Here is a 13,583-nt window from a genome sequence, read left to right as displayed (position 1 = left end):
CGGGAGGTAAAATAACACGAAAAGTAGGTGGATGGGACATTGTAAACTATACACCGGTAAGTTTCTGACATGTGATAGTGCAACATGCACGCGGTACGGAAGGTCAACTCTCTGCAGGGAATTAGCTGGGGGAGGTCTAAAAAGCTGAAAAATCATGAAAAATTAGCAAAATATGAAAGGGTCAAAATCTCATAAAAACCAGTATGTAGAGAATTTTACAGGTTCTGACTAATAATTTTCTTCAGAAATTGGTGACTGGCCTTATAACGAGTGAATTAAAGGTATTTGTGCTGAATGGGAACTGAGGAAATTCTAGTTATAGAGTTCCGAAGACATGCATCCCTTGGCTACAATGAATTGTATCAAAAAAACTGTCCCCTGCCACCTTTACAGGTGGAAACGACAATATAAACGTTTTTATGGTTACACTGTAAAGCGGAGGGATTTTAGTTGGTCTGATAATTTAAATAAAAATACCAGCAATACGTGTATGCCGATATATTACCAAGGCATTGCAGTGCAAGATAGTATTATTTATGTAGTTAATATTGGTCACGACTGCCAGGAATTTATAAATACCTGTTATTAGTTATGTCTATTTTCAAACTTTGGAATTCAAGAAAGAAAGGCTTTGAATAATTTTTATTAAAACACAGGACACAAAAGATATCAATTTGAAAGCTTTACTTTTTCCCGATACAGTACTGTGATGTTTTTTAATTGACCACATAGGAAGCGACCGTCGACATTATTTACGTAGATACGGAGTATCAATCTTTTCATCTTACACAAGAGTTCTTACAGTTCACTGTCGAAGTTCATTATAACAATGGGTTTCATAAAGACAAGAATTAGTTCATTAAGGAACTATGTGTTATAAGGGCTCAATTTGCGACGTCGAAGTAGTTTTTATATCGACGAAAAGCTGTCAGCAAATCAAGTATTATAGTGAGAGACGTAAACTTAACTTTATTTTGTTGTCTGTTTAGGATATATCGTTAACAAAGTAAAACAAAATATCAACAAATCATACTTTAGAGTATCTTGAGTTTTAGACGATCTTTGCATTTCTGTTTGCATGACAGAGTGTTACATTCTTGTTAAAGAGTTCATTCACTCTGGCTTTTTTTCTGAGAGAACCGAATGTTTGCACGCAACTCGGCGTTTAACCTAAATTGTTGCGTATGCCACTAAGGAGGAAGAAAGAGGCAACATTACCAACAAATAGTAACTAATCAGTGCTATTTGATTTTAAAATACAAACTTCTTCTTTAAAGCACTTGTCTGTTCTGCTAACATTGTATTATATATTGTATTATATACATCACACGTCATTTCATTTCAGATTTTAGTCCCAATCATAGGTTTACTTGAAATATAGAGAAAATTCTACATGAAAAAATTATTTGTTTAAGCCTGGAACATTACAACGGTACTGACACCTATACAAAAAGGTGTGATTGGTTGTGATGATACTTTACAATATTGGATGAAACAGGTTTAATTAAGGCTGTTATGTATATTCTGCCAATGGTCAGAATCGGATTTGTAATATGATACAAGGATCGCGGGATTTTGACGTCTTCGCGGTTCCTCTCGTTGAAAACCCGTAATTAGACGTATGTCTTGACATGTAAAGACCTCAATAATGTAAACTAGACAAAATTATTGAGACGGTGGCCATCTCTAAGGGCCCACTTAAAAAAATGAACAATAGGATAAAAAGAATTTCAGAGAATTTTGCTTTGTCCTTGATCTTTAACTAAAACCTTTCCAGCTGATATAACATTCTAATTACCCCTCACATACAGACAAGTTTGTTTAATCTGAGCATGATTAAGCAAATAAGAAAAACACGGACCAAAATTTATTATTATAAAGAGATCATCAATGACCTTAACATTAACTTGGTTCAATGTCACTGCATGCAATTAACCAAAAAGCTGTGTTAAAGTTCACGTATAGTATTTGCAAAATATGGCTTAGTGGAGAGTATATAAATATGCTCTCAACTTTTTTTGTGTGATCCAATATGTCCTTGACACTTGACCTACAAACATCATTCAAGGACACTGCACATCCATTAATCAAAGCATCATGTGGATGAGGTATTAGCCAGGTTTGAGCAAAGAGAGAGATTATATGCTCCGGACAAGAATTGTTCGTATTATTCTGCTATGTCCTTTCACATTTGACCTTGAAAATTTGTTCAAGGTTACTGCAAACCCTTAACTAGGCTAAGTGGAAAGTGTATATACTCTGAGAAAAGGAATTGCGCCTGTTCCGATATGACCCTGACCCTTGATCTACAAACGTCATCGAAGGTCAGTGCACACCCTTTGTCCAAAGACACTCTGAGTGAAATATCAGCCAAATTAGACCAAGGGGAGAGAAGGACGGACAGATGGGCGGAAAGACGGAAGGACAGACTGATCAATATAGAGCGCCTGCAGAGAGAGGCCCTAACGATCGTCATCATTTTTTTTATAAGTGCCGGTAACCGTTTTCCAACGATCCAAATATATTAAGGTTGTTATCGTCCCTACTTTACAAAAAGTTAGGCTGGGTTGGAGCTTCGATCAGGAAGAACAGAGATTTAAGAGACCAATTATTTTCTGTTATATGAGAATAAACCACAGTTTCACAACAAAATAGCGCATAAATGTATATAATACGACTAAAAATATTTTACTTGAGATGCCATTAAACGACAATAACATATTAATTAATTTTAGTGGAGAACGATACACTTTGGATAACCAAACTTTCTCCTACATTATAAATAGATATATTAGCCATTCTTTGATAATTTATTATTCGAATGTACTTTTTAAAAGCATCCAGATGATACCAGTTTTCATTAGATGTAAATTTCCATACGTTGAAGTACGCTATCATCGTGTAGATGATTACTAATAAAGAGTAAAAGAAACAGAGTGCGATCTATACGTGGACAGTACGCTATTATTGTTTACAATATTTATATTTTTAAATAGTAAAAGAAAGAGAGGGCGATATTTTTTTAATTTAATTTCTTATCGTTTTGCAAAAAGAACAATGCTTTAAACTATTAAGACATTTACTGATGCCGGTGCATTTTTTAGAGAGTTCTGCCGGGATGATAAAAAAATCAGATTTCTTCAAGAACCCAGGTGTATAGAATCATTTGCATATCCCATGGCGGAAAATACATGACTGTAACTAATGAATATTTATACCTTTGCTTAATAATATCACGGACATAGCAAGTTTTATCCCTCGGCATGAAGTAAACAAACCATTGTAGGATCGGTTTTTGGCATAAAAACGTAAAAATGGCGAAAACTTCATTATTCTCAAAACAGAAAAAAATGCAAATAACAAAACTCATTAGTATTGATCTGCCTTAAGAAGGAAATAAAGTTTTGTTGAAAGTCTCAGACCTTGTATTGTCTCCTGAAAATCCCATTTTAAACCCATTACCATTCAATTTCATGGCGATTAATAGAGCACTCCTCACACGTCATGATCACATTACTTTCATCCACAATCGGAATAGTTTATTAGAGTTTAATAGAGACAGAGAAAAAAGAAATAAATGTTATGAACAATAAATCATACCTTTAGAGTTTATTTGAACTTTTTTTTTGTAAAAAAAAAAGCAGTTGTTGAACATTCTCATTTCCTGTTTCGTTGTCGCATCTGGGTTATAACTATTATAGATGATTTAGTGCTCGGGGTGTTTGCCAGCTCATTTGATTTCCTGCAATCTTCATGCATTTATTTATCCATTTTCATCGGATCAGAATAGTTGACGATGCTTTTGATTTCTTTCTCATCGCTATCTTATCTTCAATTCTATTTTGATATGTAATTGTAGCAAATTGAATTTACGAGCGCAATGTCCAAATATAGTTTACATTGATGAGCCTTTTGCTTATTATCTTTGGACGCAACGTGCATGCAGTTGTTTTGTTCTTTATTGTTTAGATTTTTTAAAATATGGCAGTCAAATTTCCCCAATAACAACAACACACATGTGACTAAATTTTAAAAATTTAATGGGGGCTCTCAGTGAATAGAATACCTTGCAACACGTCATTCAACATAAGGTGATGACTAAAATCAAAATGTACCTGAATGTACAGGTCTGTTAGGAAATTAACTCTACTGATATCTCTATTGTGAGTGTGTCCGTCTCTGACAACTCCCTGAAATTTTCCTGAAATATGATTTAATGCAATACATAAATGGATCATTATCTTTCCGTGTTGTATTTTTTAAAAAATCGTGCATTATTGTAACGTTTTTACTCATAACGTCTATCGGTGTATTAGTATTGCTTTCATTCACAATCTGTTCTCGGTTGGAATATATGCAGACAATGTAAGGTTATCGCATGACAAACTTTTTTTTATAAGAACGACTGAAGGATGCCGGATTTCTCGACACAAGCAAAATGAAAAGTTATTTCATTGCCAATTCTTATCAGATTAGATGTTTTAAAATTGCCAAAGTCAGCAAATACTAATTGGAAGCATCACTCCTTAACATGATATGTAATTTCAGTGTTTGTTACATTATTTTCTATAACCCTTTTCGTTAAAGTGGGGGCAAATACAATTGAATAGACAAACGAACATAGTAAGCGAAGTTGCAAATGTTCTTTCCGATGCATTGTCAAACCTGTTAATATATTTTCCTTTTTTACCGATTAAACTACTAAGTTGTTCATAAAACTTTTCAAATTTACAACGACGGTTACGGTAGGCATTTGAGATAAAGTAACTCCTGAAATTTGGTATCTTTGATTTACCTTTTTATCAAGCTATTTTCTTTCTTGCATTTCTTTTGCAATCATAAGCATTTGCAAAAATTTTACATGTAGAGGTAGTTTGTTTAACATTGTTTTAAAAAGCACATATTTCAACTTCACGTAGATGCAAGCAAAATCTTAATTTTGAACACAATCATTAAATAATCACATTCATTTATAATGATGATTTCGTGCAATTTTGAGAAGACCCAAACACTAAGTAAATAAATAAATAAAATCTCAAAGACCTGAACAAACGTTAGATCTATCTGAATCAAAATGTTCGCTAGAGGAATTTTTCATTGCAGTGTCATATAGATGTCTTCATTGCGTGGACACTGTAGACAGGACCTACGATGTGATAGACGGTATCTAGTAATCTATGGTAGGAAAACAACGAATCGTAGCACAAAAACCTTTTGAATCACGTTGCATGTATTTATTCTTTTAAAGTCAATTTGGATTTAGGCAGGTCTTCAAAAAAGACACAGAGTAATTAGAATAAATGATTAACTTAGTCCAGTAGGAATCATGCTATTTATAGTAAAAAAATGTATACAATAATGGGCATCTTCCTTGCACTACCGTCTATGAAAGCTTAGTAGATACAGTCTTTACTCCCGAATTTTACGAATTTAAAACATTTTCAACAAATGATCAAAATTATTACTTTACCCTCGAGCTCTTTAAAGACTCTCTGATTCCGGTTTCATGAATTTGAAATCCCCCTCGCTTATTATAACGAAGTTAATCAACAAATGCATAAGAGAATATATCATTAGTTGTTTTGAGATTAATTGCAAGTGTTCAAAAGCAGACTGAGGATAACCAGTTATATCAACAAATCATTTGAGTGAATACGAAGTAAGAAGAATAAAGATGACCCCCCCCTTTCACATCTAAAAATTATATTGGAGCTCGAGCTCTGCTGGCTCCCTCACCATTCCTCCTACCCCCGAATCGCCTTCAAACATTCGCATCTCTGTGATTAAGTATCGTTTTTCTATTGTTTTTATTGTTTACAATGCAACACAGGTCTGTTTTAAGTAAACAAAATATCTCCCCACCCCAGTTGTGTCTATCTTACTATGTTGTTCGTGCCCGTATAAAAGCACGTGGTGTTAAAAATAATCCTAATCGACGAAACATCGTTTCGGAAATACTTGATTAATGTGTATATGAAGACCATTTCTCTCTAATTAAAAAGCGCGATAGAGGCAAGGTCAAATGCTGGTCAAGACCGAAACGAAATACTAGTAGATATTATACTCGCCGCTATCAAATCTGCCTTCGATATCTTGAATGGTGTGTCTTACTCAAATTTGCGCTAATGTGTCAACATGCTGTGATAACCCGCGTTAGCGGTTTATGTAAAATTTTTCTGCAGTGATTGCTACCTTCATTACCTGCATGAATCATTAAAGAAAGCATTTTATTCTTTATATTTACATCTCTTTTTTTAACAAATTAATAAATTGATCGTTAAAAGTAAAAAACAACAACAACAAAACTAATGACTAAATTGTTGTTAATGTACATCAGAACGTTGGATAAAAGAAGAAGCCAAATTCTTCTATACGAATTTGATTCTGACATCAGCATGATTATCTCGTGCAGTCCGTGAACTATGAATGTACAATCAATCCCGTAAGAAATAGTAGCATCCACACAAGGAACAGAAGTATGCCACCATAAAAACTACATAAACAAAATCGTTAAGCTAAATATAACTCTCATTAAAAGCGTGTAGGCCTTTCTCGTTAATTAAAACTGTATTAGTAATTATCGTCATATATGTGTCTTATGAAGATGAGTCTTCCCGCGAAACACAATCGCGTCACCCGGCGACAGAGATGAAAGGTCGCTTGATGATTATGCTTTGGCGCTTAGGTATTGGATCGTAGGCAGGTTCGTCAAATTATCCTTGGCATGGCAAATTCCAGAGGAATACAATCTAACAACCCGATAATTGGAAGTCTGATGGTTTTTTTCTGTATATGTAATAGAATTGTGTATGAACTGTTTGGAGCATAACCTCGAGCATCTTTTTTGTTAATGGCCACCATTCATTAGTAATGATACAATCAAAGTTAACTTTAATCGTTTAAAGATTTTAAAGAGAGGATAATTGGAATGCTCAATATCGCATAATTAATGTTTTAATACCAGTTTATTTGACCAAATGTGGCTTGAAATTCTTTAAGTACTTTGATAATGTTTAAAAAAGTTGTCAATATAGAAAAACAATCTTTAAAATTTACCCTCAGGGATTTTATACCAGTACAACTGTGAGTTGGCCGGTGTTTTATAGACAAGACTGTGGTCATGGGATTGTGAGCTGTTCTATAAACTAAAGTTCACTTTGAAAATAATATCAAATAATAAATACTATATACATTGGATCTATACAATAATAAACCCTTCATAAGACCTTATTTTTACAATTTTTTTTAATAAAAAAAAATCGCATTTGTTAAAATTGAAATCGGATATCGTCTCAAGATTTCTATACGTTTTATTTAACACATTCTTATGCTTTTTTTATTATATGTCCAAGAAGTTGTTCTTACATGCTTACTTTCGCATCCTTAGCAGTGCTGAGTGATTTATCTCTTGATGCTTAAATGTATAAGTGTCTTAATGGGATATTCACCTCCATGGTGAGGTCCCGTGATGTGGTAGTCAGTAGTCAGGTGGCATTGGTTTGTAACGCATCGATAAACAAAGTGGATGTGATCTGATAAGATATGTATTCTCTTGTTTTGAAAACATCTATTCTCCTGTTTTGAAAACACTTCAAGTATATATATCCAACCAGAGTAAAAGAGTCTCGTACAAATCAAAACAAATTTTCGTATTGTATGTGCTGATGTACACTGCATGCAGAACGTCAAGGGGTGCCAAGCATTGAGATAAAACTAGAGATACCTGGAACATTAAGTCATGGAATAAATTGATATCAAGATACAATGATCTAAAACAGAATACAGCATATCTCATCAACAGGTGGCTTGGGGAGAAATTAAAAAAAAAAAAGGAGTTATTAAAACGCAAGGGATTACAGTGTATCGCTACTCTTGGCAGCTTCTGACATGACGTAAAGTTCTATTCTAAATAGAAATTTTTGTATTAACATCTTTCAATTTCATTGTCTTGTTTTTTTCTAAAGCTATTACTCTCTTCATTCATCAGCTTAACTGCAATCTAAATCACTTAACCGGCCCCCATAGCTGCATTCATGCCATTCCATTTTACTTGCGATCCAGTGAGATTTCAACATATGTTGACCTGATGACAACAAAAAACTCACCAAACAGTATAATAAAACAGCACCAACCCCCATAAAAACAAAATAACCCAACAAAATAAAAGATTACAGTTACTGATAAAACTAACCACCCACGCAAAATAAACATTGTTGTTGAAAGTAAGTGTGGGGAAAAACGTGCTCCTTTGCCTGACACACCACTGAAACTATGTAATACTAGCTAGTTACTGTGGCTATTCCAAAGCAGAAGTCAATCGCGACAAAATCAATGTTCTTTTAACGAATTAAATAGATTTGGCATATAAGGTATCGTATTGTCTTGCCTCCGTTTTAGCATCATCTATGTCTGCGGACTTTGGGATTATTGTCGAACACAGCCTGAACGTGTTACGGCTTTCGCAAGTTCGTCAGTTGTCTACAAAGGTTCACCCTCCCTCCCTCCAAATTTGTTAGTTGATTCACCACTCCGTTGTAAATAATCTTCAAATGATGTCTCAACTGTAGTTAAAACTCGTGTCATCAAACGTCAACTAATCATGTTGAGTTTTCGTGTCAAACTGTAGGTTCTACTATTCACTACATCGACTGTCACATCAGAAGTGCTCAGTAGTTTGTTAGTTTGTGGGGTTTTTTTTCTTCTTTGTAGAAAGTGATATAACAGACGAACCTATATCGGTTAGTCCTGTGCGGTTTGTAATGCAAATATAGCAAACCTGATGTCTAGTCGTAGAACTTTCAAAACTTCTATGCACCGATGTTACAATAAGCAATTTAATACGTACAGTTAATGTCTTGCTTATGAATTGTTTTTAAAATATGATCATAAACGTAAAGAACACCATGAAATTCTTCTGCGTTTTCAAAATATGGTGAGATGGGTGAATCTTATATCTTATATAATTGTCGCGGGTTGTGTTAAAGTTCTTTAAATAAGTCTGTTTTGCAAACGCTAACGATGTGACTCTCCTGATTAAAATCCAGTCGGTAGGAACAATGTAATAGAAAAGAGGCTGCATGACATAAACTCTGGTTTTACCATTTTGTCGCCTATTTCCATAGTCATTGTGCTGTTCTGACATATGATTCGTAAAAGACTGGCAAAATATGTATTTAAAATTGACAATTTCAAGTATCTATAAGTAATTTTTAGCGAGCGATACAGTAAAAATGCCTACTGGCTCCCTCATTGTAAAAGCAGCATCGACATTTATCGTCAATAAAGTTTGTACGCCTTTGCTATTGGCATATTTGAAAATACATTAAATCAAAAAGTCAGGATGTTTCATGCTTGTTATTTATGATTTTAACATTTGTGCTCATAAAACAGTTGCATAAGTTACACAGAATATACTGGAAACTCACCAGGTTTATTTCTCAAATCCGCATACACGACCTGCTTTGTGGAATATCTCTTTTTTTTAAATTTCAAGTGCACTTTCCAGCGCAAAGTTATTGCAGAACCCAAAGTCTGACGCACCGAAATGTACTTTCAGGGTCGATACCAGAAACAGCTTTTTACAGAATAATAGTTTTTTCTGTAATTGCATCAACGGACTTCCAAAAGAATTTTGATTCGAAATTGTTTTATATTATACTATAAAGGGATACTCCATAGTATTACAAGGATTAAAGTTATTGTTTAAAACAACATGAAAAAGCTTCTAGCAAATAGTTTTTTGAATATATAAAAAATTCTTAGAATGTTAATTTTTCCTTGCCAGTCTCAATACTAGTATCTCGAGTGTAGCATACTCAGTAATAATCGCGATCTTCGACTTGAAGTAAGACTACGGGTTTTTTTTACCGTTTTCAAAAGAAGCGTGTACTGTTTTAAAGCTAAGATGACTTGGCTCAGACATTAAGGAAACTTAATAACAGAGCAAACGACCGAAGGTCTCGTAATTGTGATCTCCAGTTCTCTATGGGTAATTGATTAACTTGTCGGAAACGCGTGACGGTTTAGCGATAAGATGATGAAGGTCAGTTTATGTTGCTCGTTTCAATTAATGTTAATTACAGAATCCCATGATGATGACCATGGCCTCTTAACGATGTATGATTCAACAAACGATATTTTAATTGCTCTTGAAAAAAAACACTATTCTGTTACCCGGATACTTTAGAACAATTATAGAATTTTCATAATAGCTCTAACCTTCTTCCACTAGTCATTGCACTGTATTGGATGATGCGTTTCAATTCACTTGACAGATATTTTGTCTTTAGAAAGTAGTGTTCTTACAAGGATATGCAGAATGCATGCATACAAACTTCAATAACAAATGTAATTCTGGTATGATAGATTCAGAATTAAAACTGAATTGAAGTACACGTAATCTAAACTTGCAAATAAAATGGAGGGGTTCGGGAATTTAATTTGTATTTCACATCAAATAACTATTAGATTATAAAAATCTTACAATAAATAAAGTGCAATAAACATGGAAATCATTAAGTTAGTGGTTTTTCTCTCGTCTCTTAAGGACGTTGTTTACTCAGGGTTTGAGTTCTCAAATCCGGATTGTTAAAAAGTCCAATTTCATGAGTAAAATTTGTTTTAAATACAAAAAGTATTTATGAAATGAATTATTTGACATAACAATCGATATGTTTACTAAATTATTGAATAAGGCTCTGACAAAGTTTGACTTTTAGCAAAACAGAGGAAATTCGGATTAAATTTTTCAGATTTTGTTTTCCACTGAAATTTTTTTGGTAGTACTATAATTTTTAAAGTTAAGATTTTATTTGGTAGTCAACATAATTTTGCATATTTTCTGTTGGTTTCATCTTGCTTTTTCCTTTAGATAATCGTATGGCACAAACTACAAAAATATTGAAAAATGCTTAAAAATGATAAAAGACACCATATGTCAAAATTTTGATCATTGACCTCATATAAATTTTATGCCAGCAGAGAAAGGTCAATATACTTAGTCTAATACTATAAATGTTTTAGCGTTATCATTATTCAGTTTTTTGTTATATGGAATCAAAAATGGGTAGTAATTTGAAAACTGATAGAGGAAATTCGGACTAGAATATCTATAAAACCTGTGAATGAAAACGTAATGCTTCGTATCTATTTAATGTCACTGCCATTCATGAACTGTATTTCATTTGTTAAAAAGTTCAGCAATTTTTATTATTTTCACAGTTAAGAAAATCTCAATCATAGTGTAAATTTTTTTCTGGATTTTTCTTAAATTTTCAAAAAATATTCAATGGCCATTAACTCAAAAAGTAGGTCATTGACCTACTTTTTTGAAAGTGAAGAATAACACTACCATGTAAGATCTATAACACACAATAGTTGGTTTTTCATTATCATCAGTGGAATTTTTTTTCATTCTGAGTAAACGTCATCCTTAAAGCAAAAGGACAGGGTTTTTTAAAATTAATGTTTAATGCTTAATTAGAAAAAAATCACTTTGATCATTATGAAAAGGAAAAGTTTTAACGTTCTTTCACTATATAGTAATGAATTATGTATACACAAATATATGTACATGTTAACACGAAATTAAATGCAACAACAAATGCAAATATTTCACTAAAAAATAAAAATCAATTAAAATATGCAAATATTGAAACACGAAAGGAAACTGTTCCATAATTTATCCTTCAATCCTATGTATCGCTTATTTGACAAGACAAAAACGATTGCGTGCTTTCGAAAGTGTAAGTGTAGCATTGAATTGCAATATATCTATGTGATTTGAATCTTCAAACTAATTCAGATGCATGTATTCATAGCTGTCAAAAAAGTAGAAAAGCGAAAGGCGATGTTTTACTGACAGTTTTATTAACTCTTCACTTTGAAGTGTTTTAAAAAGTTTAAATATTTTTTGAAGGGATGTAAAACCTGTCAATCTAGCTATCAAAAACTTGTCCAACCAGCACAACTAGTATGACGCAATACATGTTAGGTGTACTTGGACTTAATAGATGCAGTAACTAATGTTTTCACTCTTTTAGCGTTCATATGCTTTAGACTTTCAATAGTTTACAGAAAAATATACATTTATCCAGTAATGGATAATCAAAAAAGGAATGCGATCAAAATGCTTAGAAAATATCTCATGTAAAAAGTAATGGAACGGATTAGCCCGATAGTTAATTATTGGATCCTTTAGAAATGGTTCATTATTAATTAAAATGTCAGATTAAGACGTTGGAATGTAATTAACGAATTGGGCTGGCTTACCTGGGGCAGACTAGCAATGATACTCAGTAACCAGGCCATTGTGAGCATTATTTTTCCTCTTCTGTCTGCATCGTGTATGCTTAAGGGATGAACAATGGAAAAGTAACGGTCCAAGCTAATAGCCACCAACACAAATGAAGACAAATAAAATCCAAGGGCGCGAAAAAACATGAGAATACGGCACGCGGCGTCCCCTGCTTCCCATGCGACTGTAACATGCCATGCAGTCTCCAGTGGTAACATAATAAACGCCACAATCAAATCTGCAATGGACAGGTGCATTATAAAAGTATTCACTCTTGATTTGTACCGCCGACTTTTTAACAAAGTCACCAAAACGGTTAAATTTCCAGATGCTGCAAAGAGAAAGAGACAGGCATATGCTATCACAGACATGACATTGTCGTCGTTAAATGTCATTTCCCGAGGAAGACCTTTGTCGGACATATTTCCGCTTCCGGTCCCCACTGTCGTGTTCATTATTTTCATGGTAGTTTCGACCTTCTCCACTTCGGATAAATCCGTGAATTGATAGCTATATGTTAAATTCATTGTAAATCCACAAACATAAAAATCCGGATTGTAACCCTTTGAATTTCACGTATGATTCTTGGAAAATGTAAATACCATCACTATCGTTAAAAATAACGATCAGTTTCTAACGAAACAGATTGAGAATGTTCCGCTTTTTTGGTCTAATCAAATGTTAAAAAAAGCACACTGATTCATCTTCAGATTTCCCTTAACAAATATGAGCCCCTGAAAACATTTTAATATCGCCCTGTGCGTAAAACATCCGATATTTAAAAATAAGATCCACAGTTCTTAGCACAAACTTTGCAAGACCAAACGTCTGTTAGCCAGCTGTGCTAATACCTTCGGCATCTATCCTTTAGTAGTTTTCCCGATATTGATAGAAGTCGCGTGTAGAACTCAAGGCATTGATAGGCTGCTCCGGCGCAATGTTACCGCCTATAGCTGGTGTATACATTTAACTGGAAATGTCTACTTAGGACGGAATTATATATATGATTTCACGTTCTTTAAAAATATTTTTCAGCCCAGATTTAATTTGTTTTCTGCATGCCTCAAACCGATTACGAATACATGGGTTTATACCTTATTCTTCCGATGAAGCTATAAACATGAGCGAAGACAAAGTTGCAGCATACTCTAAAACCTGGCTTGACGTTATCAATAGCATATGGTTGTATGCGTGGACTTAAAAAGCGGAGTCTAAAGTTTGGTGTGGTCTTAAATTGTCAACGAAGCTTTTGAAATCATTAATTTAGAAGGTATGTTTTTGTGGTTTT

The 13,583-nt window shown here is 33.6% G+C and overlaps 1 protein-coding gene across 1 annotated transcript in view; it reads right to left on the bottom strand.

Annotated features, from left to right (window-relative positions):
• Positions 1-13,283, bottom strand: part of LOC128178604 (adipokinetic hormone/corazonin-related peptide receptor variant I-like) — a 34,534-nt gene extending 21,251 nt beyond the window's left edge. Inside the window, exon 1 of the mRNA XM_052845853.1 lies at positions 12,271-13,283. Within this exon, the coding sequence (XP_052701813.1) occupies positions 12,271-12,822 (552 nt within the window). The 5' untranslated portion in view covers positions 12,823-13,283. The remainder of the gene's footprint in view (positions 1-12,270) is intronic.
• Between the last annotated feature and the right edge of the window lie 300 nt (positions 13,284-13,583).

The sequence above is a fragment of the Crassostrea angulata genome, chromosome 3, assembly GCF_025612915.1.
Source record: "Crassostrea angulata isolate pt1a10 chromosome 3, ASM2561291v2, whole genome shotgun sequence".
NCBI lineage: Eukaryota > Metazoa > Mollusca > Bivalvia > Ostreida > Ostreidae > Magallana > Magallana angulata.
Note: the sequence above shows the minus strand (reverse complement) of the source record. Positions and strands in the feature narration are given on the sequence as shown.